General features: G+C 47.3%; 6 protein-coding genes and 1 non-coding gene across 7 annotated transcripts; 2 read left to right on the top strand and 5 right to left on the bottom strand.

Moving 5' to 3' along the window:
* Positions 1–1296: 1296 nt before the first annotated feature.
* F4822DRAFT_209681 (uncharacterized protein) lies at positions 1297–4494 on the bottom strand. Its single transcript, XM_051453844.1, has 8 exons — positions 3744–4494; positions 3616–3687; positions 3554–3563; positions 3427–3500; positions 2743–3373; positions 2293–2682; positions 2176–2237; positions 1297–2117 (listed from the first exon to the last, which is right to left on the bottom strand). The coding sequence occupies exons 1-8, from the start codon at positions 3956–3958 to the stop codon at positions 1808–1810; spliced, it is 1764 nt and encodes a 587-aa protein (XP_051315473.1). The 5' UTR covers positions 3959–4494; the 3' UTR covers positions 1297–1807.
* A 901-nt stretch (positions 4495–5395) lies between these two features.
* On the top strand, positions 5396–8831 carry F4822DRAFT_442905 (uncharacterized protein; the record flags this gene model as incomplete). Its single annotated transcript, XM_051463044.1, has 10 exons — positions 5396–5514; positions 5567–5646; positions 5698–5956; positions 6019–6123; positions 6173–6241; positions 6292–6686; positions 6756–6856; positions 6915–7006; positions 7055–7764; positions 7816–8831. The coding sequence occupies 10 exons, from the start codon at positions 5396–5398 to the stop codon at positions 8160–8162; spliced, it is 2277 nt and encodes a 758-aa protein (XP_051315472.1). The 3' UTR covers positions 8163–8831.
* F4822DRAFT_209343 (gamma-glutamyl phosphate reductase) lies at positions 8289–9908 on the bottom strand. The gene is made up of 2 exons (XM_051453843.1): positions 9518–9908; positions 8289–9464 (listed from the first exon to the last, which is right to left on the bottom strand). Exons 1-2 carry the CDS (start codon positions 9816–9818, stop codon positions 8416–8418), a joined length of 1350 nt encoding a protein of 449 aa, XP_051315471.1. The 5' UTR covers positions 9819–9908; the 3' UTR covers positions 8289–8415.
* A 1501-nt stretch (positions 9909–11409) lies between these two features.
* On the top strand, positions 11410–13202 carry F4822DRAFT_428039 (major facilitator superfamily transporter multidrug resistance; the record flags this gene model as incomplete). Its single annotated transcript, XM_051460842.1, has 2 exons — positions 11410–11818; positions 11902–13202. The coding sequence occupies 2 exons, from the start codon at positions 11410–11412 to the stop codon at positions 13200–13202; spliced, it is 1710 nt and encodes a 569-aa protein (XP_051315470.1).
* A 103-nt stretch (positions 13203–13305) lies between these two features.
* On the bottom strand, positions 13306–15732 carry F4822DRAFT_399329 (tryptophan synthase beta subunit-like PLP-dependent enzyme). The gene is made up of 3 exons (XM_051457766.1): positions 15140–15732; positions 14376–14747; positions 13306–13934 (listed from the first exon to the last, which is right to left on the bottom strand). The coding sequence occupies exons 1-3, from the start codon at positions 15468–15470 to the stop codon at positions 13483–13485; spliced, it is 1155 nt and encodes a 384-aa protein (XP_051315469.1). The 5' UTR covers positions 15471–15732; the 3' UTR covers positions 13306–13482.
* Positions 14088–14178, bottom strand: F4822DRAFT_t56. The gene has a single exon. It is a non-coding gene; the product is annotated as a tRNA-Asn (tRNA).
* Positions 15733–17798, bottom strand: F4822DRAFT_399327 (ketol-acid reductoisomerase). Its single transcript, XM_051457765.1, has 5 exons — positions 17330–17798; positions 17244–17275; positions 16904–17182; positions 16180–16847; positions 15733–16106 (listed from the first exon to the last, which is right to left on the bottom strand). Exons 1-5 carry the CDS (start codon positions 17535–17537, stop codon positions 16079–16081), a joined length of 1215 nt encoding a protein of 404 aa, XP_051315468.1. The 5' UTR covers positions 17538–17798; the 3' UTR covers positions 15733–16078.
* Between the last annotated feature and the right edge of the window lie 107 nt (positions 17799–17905).

Genomic DNA, 17905 nt, shown 5'->3' with positions numbered 1-17905 from the left:
GAAATATTTCTTCCATGAAGGTGGCTATAACTATACCTTGAGTCCACATGAAGTCATTACAGATCTTGTGGATATTTTCGCATTCACATGGTCCGAATTGCATCATTATACGTCTCTTGAACTGCCCCTCTCCAGATCCATTAAGACGCATTAGCATACATGTACGGAGAGATGTCCTGATCGCAATTACATCAGCTTGAAGATCTTGGAGAGATACCTAAATCGGATTGTGTTATGTTCAACTGACTCATGATTAGTCGGTTTTGGTAATGTATTATAGGTCTGATATAGGTCAAGATGAAGCTACTTACCTGTATTAGCCTGCCGAAAACAATTGGATCTAGGGATGACGCACCCACTCACGATTGGATAGATGCAAAATCAAGTGACTCCATCTTACTGGGAAGCTTGTTAGTGGGCGTATCCTCCTACCATAGTCATAACAGACCCAACACGAAGGACAGAGAAAACGGAGTACGACTTCTCCGAGTTTCTATCGTATATTGTCAACACCACGCCCAGGTGTACACGCATTGAACCAAAGGCAAGCCATCAAACTTTGCCAAGCTGTTTGACAGCACTCTCAGTCGCATTTGAAACCTACGTCTCGTAGGATACCACTCACCACCAAAAGTACCACGTGCCGCCCGCCTCGCTCTATAGCCGTAGAGCAATTCATATGACTAACCTGCTTCTTAATGAGTGGATTCGTGCTCTGCTTTCATTCGCAGCTCTATTTAGCCAGTATCCTATAGTTCAGATCTAGGCTACTTCCGAATAGTAGCTATACCATTTTGGTCGTTATACATACCTCTCATAGTAATGCATAACTACCAAGGCAGGCAAGACTCGAGCTTCTAGTGTCTAGAAATTCCAAGTGTCCTCTTTGCCTGGCGGAAGGCAAAGTCATATCACATGATATTTGCATAAATTATCGTGACTCTTTCATACCTGCCTATTCAGACCACGTTGCTGCCTTACGTGCTCTGCTCGCCCACAGTTAGAGGCGATGCGATATCGTTAGTGGTCGTATGAGTAACCCGGGCTAGGAGGCGAAGTCTCCTGCAGGTTCTCGAAACTACTCTGGTCTGTCCAGCGATGCGGAGTCGAAGCTCTGCTTTGCATGTCAGGGTCTTCTGCGAGAATGAACCCACAGCTCCAACCAATGATGAAGTAAATAGAAGATCCTACGAATGAATAGAGAATACGGAGCTATTGCATCATCCGGTTAGGTAGAGCTTTAAGTCGGGATGCTGCGAATGAACGCTTCGTAGGTGGCATAGGGGTCCATACCATTCAACCCAATAATATTCGATCGCAATTTTTCCCACTTTGAGTGCGCGAATTGAGAATACGAAGGGGCTTGGTTCAGTTGAATCTCCAAGCATAGGAGCTCAGATATAATGAAATAGCTTGCCGTTAGAGCGTGTTTGGGGAAACCGTGGAGTTAGGGGGGTAAAAGAGTGTATTAATGATGGCCATAATTGTTACCAGAAATTTAGTGATACGTTCTGAGCTGCCTATCCCTTGTACCGAAATGGCGGCTTGAATGCATGAATCTGATTAGTAAGGGCTCATCGCGATAGCTTCATTTCCAGCAGCAACAGCCCCAATAGTAATGACCGTCTCAGTTATATATGTAATTTCAATCCTTTCCCGTCCTTTGTTACACTAAAGTTAATGATAGTAAGTCCGTGGGGGAAGTCCGCGGAGAAACGAGAGACATGTCGGCCTTCCGCGTAAATCCGAACATCCTCCCAGAAAGAAGTAGCCGATCCTCATGTAATCAAGCCACTCTTCCTACATTTTAAGTCTTTTTGAGCTCCTCAAGCATCTGCTTGGCGCCTGCAAGAGCATGACAAGCGGCCGTAATAGTTGGGTTGGAAGCATTGCCCTTAGGGATGACGCCGCAGCCGCCGAGGCTCAAATTGTCTAGGCCCCATACACGACCGAACTTGTCAACAACGCTGGTTTTCTTGACGTCCTCGATAGTCTGGCCATCCTCTTGCTTGCCCGCGCGGTATATGCCGCAGATGTGTAACGCCAGACCTGGAGCCTGATAGCGGGGTTCTGCGCCTGGGACGAAGCCACCAAGGTACGAAGACACTCTTACCATGCTATAATGTGACTGGTTAGCATTAGGTACTAGCAATCGGCACAGGATTTATCACTCACTCTTGCATCATCTGGTGAGCGCGCTCCCCATCTTCCTGGGATAGCTCAAAGTGGAATGTGGGCTTGAAACTTGTCAATACGGCGCCAGATCAATTTTCTGACATGGAAATAACTTACCTGCGGCATACCAAATCCGTCCTTCCTCGTATCACTGAATGTGACCTTGTTCGTTTCGGTCTCCGTCGTGTAGCTGAACCATCGCAGGTCAACAACCAACCTCTGATCCAATTCAGCGGGGACTTCCCCGTATCCAAAAGCATCGCGATGGATTTGGGTGTGCCAAGGGTAGTCTTTCGAAAACGGGATGTAGACCTGAGGATCGAAATCGGAGAACGGGAACGGTAGAGGATCATCCGGATGCTTGGCAATGTGGTTATTCACAGCATCTGCTATGGTAGTGTCTCCATCAGTGTCTAGCTGCCCTGGATCCTTACGAACGCCGTTTACGAGCTTGCTCCTAAGGACGACCTGACAGAACGTCATAGTCTGCTCTGTCAGGTATTTTCCCTAATATCAAGAAATGTTAGAAGTGCTAAGGATGAGGGCATAGTTAGTATAATATCATACCAGAGCAGGGTATTGTTTCTCTATCGACATGTTACTTTTGTACAGCGATTTGGCCATAATGCCCGCAGTCAGCACCGTTCCGGCACAGACGACGAACTTGTCAGCCGAAACTAGCCACGGCTCATTCTTGATGAGGTCAACTACAATAGCCCCGTCCACATGACCAGTCTCATTGATATGGAGATAGTCGCATTGCCATTGGGGCTTCATAGTGAACTTAGTGTTCTCCGACTCCGCCAATTCACCAAGAATTGTCGCTGTGCATGACCATTCGATGTATGTCGACTCCGCTGAGGGTCGATTGCATGCTAGCGGCATGTTCCGAACATCACGCCCAACTTGCTTATTGTCATCCTTAATTGCGTCTTCTACGACCTTTTTCACGAGACGGTGTCGCACTGAGTCGTCGAAGGTCGTGCTGTTGGTGTTGAAGAGGGCTTCAGTCCCATCGTACAGCGTATTCCACTCCTCATCTGTGAAAAGATCCGAGCGCTCTAGAAGGTGTTGGCGTGGTGTGCAGCAAGTCCAATGGGCCGACATGCCACCGACAGTGCGAGTAGCAGCGCTGGCCGTCAGGTTGTATTTTCGTACCTGGTCAGGGTTTTGACCGTTTAGGACGAAGTTATCCGGTCTAGATGAATTAGGACTTGGTACTAGATAAAGTTGGCTGAGTGTGGCACAAACTCATCTTGCCATGAAACAGGGTCAAGCTGTAGGTCCGACTCGCTAACTGGTACGGATAAGGGACTCAATTCGCCCTACTGTTATTAGCAAGACGCCGAATCTATATCTTACAAGTGTTGGGCCTTACTCGAATCACACTTGAGATTGGTTAGTTACTGTGAGTTGATAATGATATGACCAGGTACTTACTTGGTAAAAAGACTGATATCCTTTTGCACAGCAACGCTATTCTTGCGGTGATCTCCAATACGTTTGGATCCCCTGAAATGCCGTTTAGTTAGCTGATATATCGTTCAGCAATGTTTCGTTGGACTTACTGTTCGCCCATATCAATCATCATTACGTCCACATCATTCTCAACTAGTATACGGGCATAGACAGCCCCAATGGGCCCCGAACCCACGATAAGCACCTGGGGCGTCAGTTCTTTTCCCGCATTTCGAAGAGTGTCAACAATCTTATCCCAGTCTGGCAGTGGGTCCTCGCCGGGGAGACTTGGGATGACAGGTTGAGTGGGTTGACGTGATGACATGATTGCAAAATACTAAAAATACCGTTGTGATTTGAACTTGTAGGGTTATAATGACGAATGTCTTGGATCATGAGCTTCACATAACAAACGACGTTGCGGTGATCCTCGTTTTTATACACGATACCAGGCATCATAGAAGGAGGGCTGTATCAACGAATACGTCGCGATATCTTGGCATTCATCTTGCCGGATGGTGGCTGAATGCAATGTCAGACGGGTGATGAGTTCGTGCATCTAGTATGACATTGGGGCTTGCGACGCTGCCGTGTTATGCTTTTGACGGGAATCAATATTGAACGCCGATAGACTCTTTGAGGCATTGATCATCTTAGCGGCGTCACCGCGAGGTAAATCACGCGTTGTTAAATGAAGAATCCCGAGATTCTTGTGAGTTATACTGTGAAGTTACCAGTATTACTCGCATTATAGCAATTATATTAACTGCTGATAGGTTGACTAATCTTATGGTTCATGCGGCTGCAATCGGCTGATGTTATCGTTGCGGCTGGTTTGCAGTTAATTGTCACCTCACCCGCATTGCCAAGTTGGGGTGGCTAGCTGACTATTGACGTAGTTAATATCTCTATCTAAGACAAGACGGGTTCATACTATGCGCCTGACTTCATACGTTATGTGTGTAAGTGAGTTGTCGATATGTTTGATCCAAAGATTCGTCATGAAGCTGGCTCGGGGAAAAGTCGTGATATTACACAGAGGGGCGCATAGCGGGTAGCCACATATCCCGAATCGAACCTCCGCACATAGATCTCCGTGTTTTCCGTGGTTCGGTTGTATCCGTCCAAGTCGCTTACGTCTTTAGCTATACGATCGGTCTGTCGTATAACCTAACGGTTTATGAAAGGAAAGTTACGCAGATTGGTGCTATCTAAACTTCAAATTAATATGCTATTTCATCTTTACAACTTGATCATTGCATTACCTACGCACTCCCATAAACCGATTCGTAACTAGTGACACTGACGGTATATGGGAGGAGCAGCTCCCTGCGATCATAGCGACGTGTGACTACATACAGGGATTCCAGTGAATATTTCAGCTTTCATATACTGGATAATCATGAGCATATTATGAGAGTAAAAGTTGTGGAAACTCAATACACCGGTTTGTTCGGTTCCGCTTATGGCGTTTCGTGATTCAGCTTAGACAGGAGTTCTCATGTAGGAAGTGCGTCATGCCAAGACAATATTATCTTGAGGCCGAACGGTGTCGTTTTGGTAGGCGAAGGAGACTTCGTACTGCGTACTCAAGTACACGGCATTTCACTCGTAAGTCTCAAAGAGGTAGGCTAGGAGAAAATATCGTGGTATTTTAAGGGGACCTCGTCCGTCCGTTATCCAGGGTTGACGAGCACCCAAACAGCCATAGAACAGTATAGGACCATTGCAATTCAGCAAACTAGACCAAGCTCCGTTAATCATGTCGCATCAAGTCTCCGTTCCATCTTTCACCTCATCAACCGTCCAGAAAAGGGATGATGGATATTGGATCGAAGCATTTAAATTCAGCAAAGACGATAAGGTCCCAGGTCTCATCGTGTAAGTCAAGACGATATAAATTCTGTCCAAGTTATTGACATCACACGTATAGTTCTGGCCTTAATTCTGGAAAAATTCAATTCCTCGAGAATCCAGTCAACGCTGCAACAACGTCTGACGATGGCGACTCTCGTAAGTTATCGTCCCTGGCTATCCCGTGATATGAGCTCATATAGCCTCAAGCATGGAAGGTATATGATATTGGTGAATTCGATACCCCAGTGGCAAGTATTGCGGTTGATATTACCGGCAATGGCTTGTTGGATGTGGTCGTCTGTCACGACTTTGGCCCGACTATGCTCGATTGCAACATGGATGGCGGGTGGATCAGCTGGCTGGAAAACCCCGGTCGCAAGGCATTGTCGGATGGGTATTGGGTCCATAGGATCATTGGTAGGTGGCCGGCAATGCACCGCATTAAAGCGGGTTATTTCACTCAAAGGTATGATTTTGGCTGTGTTTTGGGTTTTCTGGTACCTATTTCTGCTAACGGTTCTGACGCAGTTCTATTCTCGAGATTATCGGCGCTCCCGTACTCCATGGAAAACACGACAAGGTGACACCCGTACCTATTCTCTGCTTCCGAGCTCCCGAGAAACCAAAAGAAGCGTAAGAAGAAAGCCCCAGAGGTATCAAGAGGGAGCTAACAATCGCAAAGGACGGAGTGGCAGAGTCATATTGCAGATAACGAGCATTTCACCGTTGTCCACGAAATCACGCCAAAGAAGTGAGTTGGACTACCACTACTGGCGGACATTTAGCTTAATAACCATACAGGCTTAATGGACCCGATGGATTGGATTCCCTCCTCGTTGCTTCGCGGGAGGGAGTGAACTGGCTTTATTTCGAAGACGGTAAGTGGACGCACAAGTCAATCGGTCTAGGAGAGGAGCGCACTCCAGAACAATCGGCAACATCGGAGACACCAGGCACTGGCGACAACTGGGGGAGCGGTAACGTCGACATCGGTAGAGTGGATGACGATTCGTTCGCTTACATCGCAACCATTGATCCGTTTCATGGACCGACAGTGTCCGTGTATACAAAGGTCAACGAGGGTTCTGAAAAGTTCACCTGGAAACGCCATGTTCTAGATGTGTACGGCACTCCAAACCAGCGAATGAAGTACGGAGATGGCCCGGGCCATTTCGTCGTCTGCGGGGATTTCGACGGTAAGTCTCCCGTGCCGTGGGGTATTTCTCCCTACTTTGATTTTTTTTTGGCTGATAAGGAAATTGAAGGCGACGGCGATGACGAATTTTTGGTCTCGCATATGGGTCCACTCGACCGTGATGAAAATGAGGATGCGATTCCGCCAGCGCCGGGTTACAACCCGAACAAGGTATATTATCCTGATACGATGAGAAAAAGAAGATATAGCCGTATTGATATGATGCTAGGGAATTATGTACTACAAGGCCATCGACCTCTCTAACGGCGTCTTTGCGAAATGGAAAATTGACATAAATTCTTCAGCACGCGTGGCACTCGGGTAAGTTCCTTGACTTTAATTGGTGAATGTTTCGCTGACACTGCTTAGTGATTTCAATGGCAAGAAAAAACTCGACATTGCTTCAATCGGGTACAACGTCAAGCAGTATTATGAAGAACCCGACCCCGTCGTAACTCTCATTTCGAATGAGATCGCTCAATCGGATAACACCATTCAGTCGGTCGCTAAAATTGACGAGCCAACCATCGTTACCTCGTACTGGGACGGTGAAGGAATCGTGTACTTCGCTGACCCATCTCAAGTCAAGACACCCACATCGGTGGCGCTTATCCAAGTTGCCCTCATAGCGATTACAGCTGAAATTCATCCTCCGGGCGGAAAAATCGACATTCAGAAGGGCGAGGGCGTCAAAGTCCTGTATGGCTCCATTTCCGACGACGCTGGCGAGAGGCATTCTCTCGGTAACGAGCCATTCCCTCATGTAGCCTCAACTACTAGTACCCAAGATTATCTTACCGCGGACAAGGTTAAGGGCGCTATTGTGATCCGAATTACACCACTCCCCACCCCACAAGGCGATCCCGAGGAATGGGACGATGCAGCAAAGGTGCCGGTCAACACGACTTTCGACTTGAGTAAGGCAGGCTTAGTCATGCCGCCGTTCAAGTTCACAAAAGTGGAAGATCTTTGGTGGGGAGGCGCCTTTAAAGGCCGCGAATTTTATAACCTTACCGGCTTCAATTTCCGCTTCCTTGACAGCAAGACGCACATTGCTCATATGCAGTTTTGGACCGCAGGTAAGTCGACTTCTCAGAGAATACGAATTGTCTGGCATGCTAACAGAGTAGGGACGAATGTGAGTGCTGGAGCGCACAATCATAGTAACGATTATTTCGAAGAGATTCACATGGGCCTGTCGCTCGGCACGAAGACAGGTGGTATGTGGCAAATCAAACCGGAAAATGAGGACTTGACGCAGGACGAAGCTGAGGCTCTCCCTGCCGAAGGGTATATATGCAAGGTCATACACCCGCTAGAGGAGCATGGGGGTATGTGGAAACGTGACGCGGATGGAAACGCTCTTCGTGGGAAAAATAATGTTGTCGTGTATCCGTGGCACAAGTGGCAGGGCGGAGAAGGTCCGAACATTGATGTCTGGCTTGCGCTGGAATTCAATCCCGATCTACCCCTATAATGGAGTGTAGACTTTGACTTCGCTTTTCAATCTTTAGGGCCATTTTAAGGATGGCTTGTCTTAAGGTCTGCGATTTACTTGGCGAAAGGTTCAAATGTTGGCTCTGATGGAAGATACAATACTGATGGATTTGGTAATGCGGTAATTTCAGGCTTTTCCCGAGAACTCTTTTTCATATAGCTAAACCCGACTTTTTCCTCTTAACTTTTCATGCGCCTATCATAATATCATATCGCTGGACAAATATGGCCTTTTACAAGGGAAGTCGTTCATGCTTAAACCTTTTCTTTCCATCTCCTTCGCCGTAAACGGCCGTTACATGACCTTGACCTCGGATTTTGTACTTGTAGATCATTAGACCTTCCAAGCCCACAGGACCCCGAGAGTGGATTTTATTAGTGCTGATGCCGACTTCTGTACCGAAACCGTACCTCATACCATCGGCGAATCGGGTAGAAGCATTCCAATATACGCCTGCTGCATCTACACTGGACATAAATTGCTCGGCAAGTTCGGACGAACTCGTCAAAATGGCATCTGTGTGTTTAGAGCCGTGAGTATTGATGTGAGCAATTGCTTCATACATATCGGAAACGGCTTTTATTGCGAGTGTAAGGCTTAGGAATTCGGTGTCGAAGTCTGCGTCTTGTGCGTCTTCGAGTTTGGCAGAGAAATCGGAAGATAATTTGCTAGCAAGCGCTGTCTTGGCCTTGGCATCGCATCGTAAGACAACCCCCTTCGCAATCAAAGCTTCGGCTACTTGGGGAAATATTGTTTCCAGAGCAGATTCCTGGACTAATAATGTTTCCAGACTGTTGCACGCGGCAGGATAACTGGTTTTGGAGTCCACGATTACATCTACCGCTACCTTTGGGTCGGCCGATTGTTCCAGGAAAATCGAACACAAGCCATCCGCGTGGCCGAGAACGGGGATTTTGGTAGATGATTTGATATATCGGACGAGTTCATTGGAACCCCTGGGAATGACAAGATCAATGTACTGGTCCAGATCTAGTAGCTGAGGTATCACATCTCTTGTAGTGACAAGTTGAATGGCACCATTGGGGACTTTTGTCTTGTCGAGAGCTGCAGAGATGACTTTGGAGATAGACACAAAGGACTCAGTTGACTCTTTACCACCTTTTAAGATAGCGGAATTGCCTGATTTTACTGCGAGAGAGGCGATATTGGCGATAACTTCGGGGCGTGCCTCGAAAATGATCAAAAGAACACCAATTGGACATGTCACCCTTGTCAATTCCAGTCCATCGTCAAGTTTTATCCTTAATGTGACCTTGCCGACTTGAACAACATTAATTCTGTAGATATATAACTTGATTATTTAAGTAACTCACCAGGGTCTTCAAGATCTCGAACGTCCAATATGCCTTTTAGCATATCTTCCCATTTTCCTTTCTTCCCAAGATCCAATCTGGACACAAGGCTCTGACTCAATTGCCCGCTTTCCGCAGCCACACGGGCGATTTCAAGGTCGCGTGCATTGGCCGCAAGGATTTCATCTTTCGCAGCAGTCAGGCCAGCGTGAATAGCTGTTAAAGCATCATTTCTATCGGGCTCAGATAGTGTCGCTAGAACGTGTGATGCTTCTTTGGCTGCCTTGGCGGCATCCGATGGGGAAGCGTTGGTGAGAGACATTGCTAAGCAGTTGAATTGAGCAATGTGGGATGGGCTTTGGTGGCTTTCTCGCCTATATCGGAAGTCCGAGATGAATTCCAAGGTTGTGTAAGAGTGACGCCGGTGGCTAATGACGGCTCAAGGTTATTAGCGGCAGAAATTTAGTTATCATCACAGCCACAGCCACAATGCTAGTATCACAGACTCTTATCTTATTAGGTAAGCGACATGTAAAAGTGGCTTATCAAAAGTCCCTTGCTCCCCTCAAGGTCTTTTTTTTTTTCTTCCTCTCTCTTCGTTCCCCACTTGTTTTCATCTCCACACTGGTTTCTTCCAAGTTGTTCAAGGGTGTCATCCGAGAATGTAGAACCAGGTCTGACACTAATACACGTGTATTAAAAATCCGATAGGTACGGGGAATACATACATACAGACTTCGTATTACACGGACTTGTGTTGTGTCATCTACGCTAAGATGCGGTTCCTTCACCATTGCCCTTCGTGATGGTGTCGTCAGCTTCTCGTTCTCTACTTATCGTACAAGAAACCCGACTGCCCGAGTGGATGAGACTTCCGATACTACTACTGCATGTAATACGGCCCAGAACCAAACTGCATTTTCCAAACTCATTCCTTCATCTCCAGTCAGGCACTTATAAATCACAATGGCGGTCAGATTCGACCTTCAAGCTATATCCACAGCTATTACCACTCAGACCGCTCCCAGGCGGACTGGAAAACAAGAAAGTCACGACGACACGGCTTCCTATGGTCGGAATAGGAAGGAATAGATCACGGTCCCGGATACTAAGCACGAACTAATATCGTGTAATCCCTCCGTTGGTTTCACATCAAATGCACTTGTATAACTATGAGTGCAAGTTAACTAATTTCCCCAACACCGATATATCCAGTTGTTGTACTAGGTATTCCAAGGGTATGGAAAGGTGGTGGTATTGCCTGTCAATCCAACATACATCCGCATTGCGTAAGTGGTGTGCCGAAGATCGTGCCGAAGATCGCCGTATTAGAAGCTGCTATACCATGCGACGGGGGATCTCTTCTCCTGCCGGCTAAGGTTTGGCGTATCGGATCTACTAGCCGAATGGAATCACTGACCCGCGCCCTCACGATCTCGGGCTATTCGGCATTTCGCTTGTAGGCGACATTACTCGTTTCTGCATTTTTTTTCTCTTTCCCCACATGAGCTCAAGCGATGAATCCCATAGCTTCACGTTTGTGTACCTGACCGAATGAAACAATTGCCTGAACAGTAGTAGTGCTATTGAACCTCCCCTTTCCCATTGTTTTCTACTCCAAGTTTATCTTACGGGTTACCTATTGTATTTATGCCATTTTTCTCATTCATCATCCCCTCGCCCTTGAAATTCTTGACAAAGAATCCCCGCCATCTTGTTAGCTCTTAATATCCGTGCTTATATCCATGACGGGATGACTACAGGATCTTCCGCTGAGAGCCGCCAAGTATATTGACAACCGTATAGCTTTCACTCTAGCTCCTATTTTGCTCCACCGATATCGGTTTTTACGTTGTCGGTCCAACACATTCTCACTGTCTAGTCCATTGTTGGGTTTGCCGATAACTTTGAACATGGCTATTGATTTAGAAAAGATAGACGAAAAGCCAGAGGATGTTGATAAGAATGGAGCACGCACAGAGGACGAAGACGCTGCTGCGTCCATTACTACAAACCGTGGCGCGGAGGATAAAGCCATTGATGCCGTGCCTGACCACTTGTTGACCCCCAATGGCATCCTGGTCGATGAAGAAGCCGCGGCTACTGTGCCGACAGGACGAGCTAGATCACAGGCATCATCCGCTCGATCCAAGCCGATGTCAGTGGTACCAAGACTCAAACGACGAGGTTTTCTCGCACAATTGACTCTCATTCCGGAGGTTGAGCGATCTTATGACTACCCAAACAGAATCAAATGGACAATAACATTGTTCGTAGCATTGGCTGCGGGTGCCGCACCAATGGGATCTGCTATATTTTACCGTAAGCCAATACAACTTTTCTTTATACAGTAGCATATTGTCCTCCATTATGTGATACTAGAAGACTCACGTAAATCATATTAGCCGCCCTACCGGAAATGACAAAAGATCTGAACGCATCGCCAACAGTCGTAAACTTGACGGTGGCCTTTTACATGCTAGCAATGTCAATCTTCCCATTATGGTGGAGTTCCTTCTCCGAGACTTTAGGACGACGCAATATCTACCTTTTATCCTTTTTCTTAAACATTGTTTTCTCCCTGCTGAGTGGCCTGAGTGTCAATATCGGCATGCTAATCGCCTTTCGTATTCTCTCGGGCGGAGCAGCCGCAAGTGTACAGGCTGTCGGCGCTGGGACTATAGCTGATCTTTGGGAACCCGCGGAAAAGGGAAGGGCCATGGGATACTTCTATCTTGGGCCACTGCTCGGGCCATCGCTCGCTCCTATTATTGGTGGTGCTCTTACGGAAGGTTTTGGTTGGAGAAGTACTGCATATTTCCTTACTGTATACGGCGCCATTGTCTTCTTTCTTGTGCTATTCTGTGTACCCGAGACTCTAACGAAGCACAAACCCACAACCATGATCGAGCCAATGAACTCCGAAAATTTAACTCGCGTTTCTACCGCACGCTCCGTGCGAGTGCACACTCAACGCGCAGCCGCAACGCTAAAAAGGTGTTTCGTCGACCCACTCGAGATTATCATGTATTTGCGTTTCCCTGCAGTGGCTATAACTGTGTACTACGCCGCGGTTACCTTCGGATCACTATATATCCTCAATATTGCGATACAATCGACGTTCTCCAAGACACCGTACAATTTCTCAGCCGTTGTTCTCGGACTGCTGTATTTACCGAGCTCATTGGGTTACTTCGCGGCCTCACTGTTGGGCGGCCGCTGGATCGATAGGATTATGGTGCGGGCGGCGGAAAAAGCTAACCGGTATGATGCGAATGGCAAGCTTATATACCTCCCCGAAGACCGCATGCGCGAAAATGCTTGGATCTCGGCTACCCTGTACCCGGGTGCGCTGATTTGGACTGGTTGGACCATGCGGTACGGTGTCCACTGGGCAGCGCCGGCAGTAGCGAATTTTTTCTTCGGCGTTGGGAGTATGCTCGTGTTCGGCGCGGCGACGACTATGCTTACGGAATTCATGCCTCGGCGCAGTAGCAGCGGTGTGGCGCTGAATAATTTCGTAAGGAATATATTTAGCTGCACAGGTGGTATTATAGGACAGCCGCTTATTGATGCTATGGGCGTTGGATGGTTGATGACTATGATAGGGTTGATTGCTTGGATAAGTGGGAATGTGTGTATTTGGCTTCTGAGGAAGAATAGTAGGAAGTGGAGAGAGCAGATGGATAAGGCTCTTAACCAATGAACCAATCTAGATAGGTATTTTGGATATTTTACGAATAACGGAAGGGGCGAGAGCCTCATTCATGATGTCACGAGAAATGGTTGCATAGCTGATGGATACCTTTTGTACGTCATTGTGCGAATACCTAGGTATATTTGAGTTAATGTAACTCACAGATAAGAACTATTTTGCCTTACGTCAATGGCTTCTGAGTCTCAATGTAACAAAACCGGAAGCAGGTAACAACATCACCACGTCCTTAAGCAGATAGAGCATCTATCACCTGCTATACCGTACCTATTCAGCTCTCTTCCTCGGCAAACAACTTCCCCAACGCATCTAAACTCACATTCCCACCACTAAATACAATCCCCAAATCCCATCCCTCCTCACCGGCCTCCCTCTCAACTAAAGCCCTAAAATCCTCATTATACAGCGCCACAGCTAACGGCACCACAGAACTCGGCTCAACAACCAATTTCAACCTTTCATACACCAACTTCAGCGCACGCTTGATCTCGCTCTCGCTCACGCTGTAGAACCCAGCTACCAACCGTCGCTCGTAAATAACAGACCAGGGAATATGACCTACGGGTGTGCGTAAACCGTCAGCAATGGTTAGCGTGGATACGGCTTCGACGCGGACTCCGGACTCGTAGCCGCGTTTTGCGTCGTCGGCGCCTTGGAATAAGGGTTCTGATCCGAAGACACGGATTCCTGTGTTTTCGCAGGAGAGGGCTAAGCCGGATAGCACTGCGGTGGTATTAGTGTCTTGTTTTCATGCAACTCATGGTAGAAAGAATATTGTATAAAATAAATAAGCAGAATAGGAAAAAATTAATAAGCTACTGGGAATGAAGGATATATGATGAAAAGAACGAAAAAAAAAAAAAAGATGCGAATAAGCTGCCCATCCTGGGATCGAACCAGGAATCTTCTGATTTTTGTTGTCATGATTGATAACAGTCAGACGCCTTAACCATTGGGCCAATGGGCACTAGACGAATAGGGGTCGCCTTCTTTGCAAAGATCACTGGGGATATTGGCAGTTACAGTGTATTATAAGCTATGCAATGATCAAAGTTTAGGAAAGAGTGAGGTAGTTTGGATTAAATATCCAATAGCCACTTTCTCTTCGCAATTTCTTGGGATGAAGATAAAGTAGTGAACTTTTGAGAAAATTAAGGTACTTACTACCGCCTCCACCACAAGGAGCTATTATAGCGTCTAGCCCTTTTCTCTTTTTCCCCGTGTCTGTCTTTCCATTCTTCTCATTTTCCTCAGCTATTGAAGCTTCAACTTGTTCTTGAAATTCCAGACCTAGGGTTCCTTGCCCTAAGATAATATCCGGGTGATCGTAGGGCGGTACGAGTCGAGCACCGGTCTCTTCAATGACCTTCGCTGTGACGGCCTCGCGTTCAACACTTGTGCTGCCGCTGAATACGACATTGGCCCCGTAACCCTTAGTCGCGGCGATCTTGGGTGGTGCTGAAATAGTTGGCATTACGATATATGCAGGTATACCATTGGTGCGGGCTGCGAGCGAGAGCGCTTGTGCGTGGTTTCCTAATATCGTTAGTTCCCATTTCTAATGTTGTGATGTGAGATGAGATGAAATGAACAACGTCAGAAACAACCATGAAAACGCGTATGTTATAGGATAACCCAGCAGAAAAACCAAGACCGCCACCACCCCCAGTAGGCTCCCTCGTAGAAAGAATACAACCTCATCGGGCCTTTACTTCAAAGCTGGTTTTCGCCCGTACTGTTTCGCCCCTTATTTCACAACACAACGTCCAATTCCTCAACAAGATCACCGAGCCGAGTATACCCGCATCACCAATACGTCTCCTCGGCTAATCTAATATCTAACTGCGAAGGAACGAAACAACGAATGAACGCTGGCCCAAAGAAAAATTGAATAACGACAAAAAAACAAGAAAATACGAAATACCAACCAGAGCTATGCGTAACAACACCCCTCTCCGCCCCTCCCCCAGCCAACCACCCAGGCTCCCTCTTCAACCTCTCAATAGCATGAAACGCCCCTCTCGCCTTAAAAGCACCTATCTTCTGCAAATTCTCACACTTAAACCAAAGTCTCAACTTCGGGTTCGCTTTCCTCTTCCCCTCTTCCGTCAAATCAGAGGCCGCGGAGGGGGAAGAAGCTAACGCCGATAGCGAAGAGCTCGTGACTACAGGCGTCCGGTGCACGAAGGGCTTGATAAGCACCCGCGCTGCTGCTACGGAATCCCGCGTTAGAGGGAGACATGTAGATGGGTCTGCCATGATTTATTTCTGGGGTTGAACTAAAGAGCGTGATAATAAGGGAAAGGAAGTGGTATGGTTTAGATAGTGACAACGGGAGGAAGTATGTTAGGTAAGCAAACGAGCAAGCCAATAATCGGGCGACGTGGTCTGATATAACTGCTGCTACACAATAGTTACACAGGCAGCAATCCGAATGTCGTTGTCTTCGGCCGAGATACTTCTCCGGCCAAATCAATTCATACTAGGAAATATTACACCGGAACTTAGTAGAAAACGATGGTCTAGCGTTAAGGTAGTCGTAAAACTGGACCAGTCAAAAATCTACAATTTGCGATCATAGTTCCGATAACGGAGTGACACCACTTTCTAGACATACCAGGACTGGATCGGCTACTTTTTCGAAGGCTTCATTTGGGGTAAAGGAGAAAAGAACAGACTCATCTAGAATACCCTTTTGGATCATACTCCCAATGATCCTCATGAGAGATGACATTGGGGAATCCTAAATACAAGTACAAGAACGCACTGCAATATTTTTTGTTGTCCCCGGGGAATATATGCCACCGCCATTTATTTTTTACCGTCCAGATTTTCTTTTTCTTTTTATATTAACACACTAAATGCATTTATTTCTGGTTCTCGGGTCGGAGAGATCTGCGAAATTAAATTTGTTAGCCAATTGTGAAACGATGTGGATGAGTTATTGAAGGAGATATATAATTCATACCTTACGGCCTTGCCGGCCTTCCAGATCTCCATGTTGCGGATCTCCTCCATCTCCGCCTCGAACTTTTGTCGGTAGTCCTTTTGGCTGTTGTACTCTAGGGATCGCTTGGTCTCGGTACCATCTCGGACAGCGTCGTACAGATTGTTGAAAACGGGCTTCAAGGCATCCTTGAACTTGGGGGTCCAGTCAATGGCACCTCGTCGGGCAGTGGTGGAGCAGGCCTCGTACATCCAGTCCATACCGTTGGCACCAATCAAAGGGTACAGGGATTGAGTAGCCTCTTCGACGGTCTCGTTGAAGGCTTCACTGGGGCTGTGGCCACGCTCTCGGAGAACCTCGTATTGGGCGAGGAACATGCCGTGGATACCACCCATCAAGCAACCACGCTCGCCGTAAAGGTCAGAGTACACCTCCTTCTCAAAGGTGGTCTTGTAAAGGTAACCGCTGCCGACGGCTACACCGAGGGCTTGCGCCTTCTCCTCGGCCTTGCCAGTGACATCCTGGTAGACGGCGTAAGAAGAGTTGATACCACGGCCCTCACGGAAAAGGGATCGGACGGTTCGGCCGGAACCCTTGGGGGCAACTAGGATGACATCAATGTCATTGGGGACGTCGACCTTGGTAACGTCCTTGAAAACAGGGGAGAAACCGTGAGAGAAGTATAGGGTCTATTAATTTGTTAATATTTCCGGCTTCCGAAAACGGATGACTCATATAAGCGTACCTTGCCCTTGGTAAGCTGGGGCTTGATAGCGGGCCACGTCTCGCTCTGGGCGGCGTCACTGAGAAGGTTCATGACGATGGTACCCTTGAAGATGGCCTCGTCAACCTCGAAAAGGTTCTTGCCAGGAACCCAGCCATCTTGTTCGGCATCCTTCCACGATTGACCGTTCTTTCGGACACCGATGATGACGTTAAGGCCGTTGTCACGGAGGTTAAGACCTTGGCCGTGACCTTGCGAACCGTAGCCGATGAGGGCGAGGGTGTCGTTCTTGAAGTAGTCCTTTAAGAAATGTCAGCCATTGTTTTTATGTGTATTTTCTAAACTCGGAGTTCGGACTTACTAGGAGCTTCTCCTTAGGCCAGTCGGCACGCTCTATGTGGTACGGCATTAGTTAATTTCACGTATATGACATCCAATTGATCATACCGAAAACCTCCTCAGGCGTTCCAGCGAAGTCAATGGTCTTTACACCACGGACCTGTTGGTGAACAACACCAGCGACGGCAGGGCGAGCCTTAGGGGTAGCTCGGACGAGATTGGACGCAGCGACGAAGGAACGTGTCTGAACGGCGGGGGAGGCCACACGGCGGGCCAATTGGCTACGAACAGCCTTGGAAAACCCTCTAGAAGCCATCGTGAAAGGAAGAATAATAGGTTGAGTGGAGATTATGAGGGTTGACGATGTGTGCAAAGGGAATAAATAAACTCAATGGCTATTATATTTCCTATAGAATTGAACTTCTTGAGTCAGACGAAGTTTTTTTTTTTATGTTTTCCCACCTTTTTTTAATTTTCACTTTTTTCGTCCCAGGGTCTTGGGAGCTGCTGCTAAAGTTGTGGAAGCTTTAGCTGCGATTTCGGCGGTGAGTCGATACTTTAGCCAATGGTGGGGGAAATCGCCGGTCCGGCCAATGTATAGGTGGGCCTGGGGTGCATATGGATGTAGTATTGTATAGGTACATGTACAACTGGTGCTGTTTAAAGTCTATGGCTAACTCCGCA

This window comes from Hypoxylon trugodes (assembly GCF_022578975.1).
Source record: "Hypoxylon trugodes strain CBS 135444 unplaced genomic scaffold F4822scaffold_4, whole genome shotgun sequence".
Taxonomy (NCBI): Eukaryota; Fungi; Ascomycota; class Sordariomycetes; order Xylariales; family Hypoxylaceae; genus Hypoxylon; species Hypoxylon trugodes.
This window is presented reverse-complemented; position numbering and strand designations above follow the sequence as displayed.

Bases quoted from the DNA above. Each gene is read 5' to 3' on its own strand.
- F4822DRAFT_399327 (XM_051457765.1), bottom strand. From the start codon at position 17,537: ATGGCTTCTAGAGGGTTTTCCAAGGCTGTTCGTAGCCAATTGGCCCGC. The intron at 17,183-17,243 runs GTAAGTCCGAAC...CATTTCTTAAAG, and splicing joins GGCCTAAGGAGAAGCTCCTA to GACTACTTCAAGAACGACAC. The intron at 16,107-16,179 runs GTATGAATTATA...TTAATTTCGCAG, and splicing joins AAGGCCGGCAAGGCCGTAAG to ATCTCTCCGACCCGAGAACC.
- F4822DRAFT_209681 (XM_051453844.1), bottom strand. From the start codon at position 3,958: ATGTCATCACGTCAACCCACTCAACCTGTCATCCCAAGTCTCCCCGGC. The intron at 2,683-2,742 runs GTATGATATTAT...TCTTGATATTAG, and splicing joins AGAAACAATACCCTGCTCTG to GGAAAATACCTGACAGAGCA. The intron at 2,118-2,175 runs GTGAGTGATAAA...GTCACATTATAG, and splicing joins GCTCACCAGATGATGCAAGA to CATGGTAAGAGTGTCTTCGT.
- F4822DRAFT_209343 (XM_051453843.1), bottom strand. From the start codon at position 9,818: ATGTCTCTCACCAACGCTTCCCCATCGGATGCCGCCAAGGCAGCCAAA. The intron at 9,465-9,517 runs GTGAGTTACTTA...ATGTTGTTCAAG, and splicing joins TCGAGATCTTGAAGACCCTG to TCGGCAAGGTCACATTAAGG.
- F4822DRAFT_399329 (XM_051457766.1), bottom strand. From the start codon at position 15,470: ATGGCAGACCCATCTACATGTCTCCCTCTAACGCGGGATTCCGTAGCA. The intron at 14,748-15,139 runs GTTGGTATTTCG...TAACGATATTAG, and splicing joins TGTTGTTACGCATAGCTCTG to GAAACCACGCACAAGCGCTC. The intron at 13,935-14,375 runs GTAAGTACCTTA...ATACCACCGCAG, and splicing joins TCCTTGTGGTGGAGGCGGTA to TGCTATCCGGCTTAGCCCTC.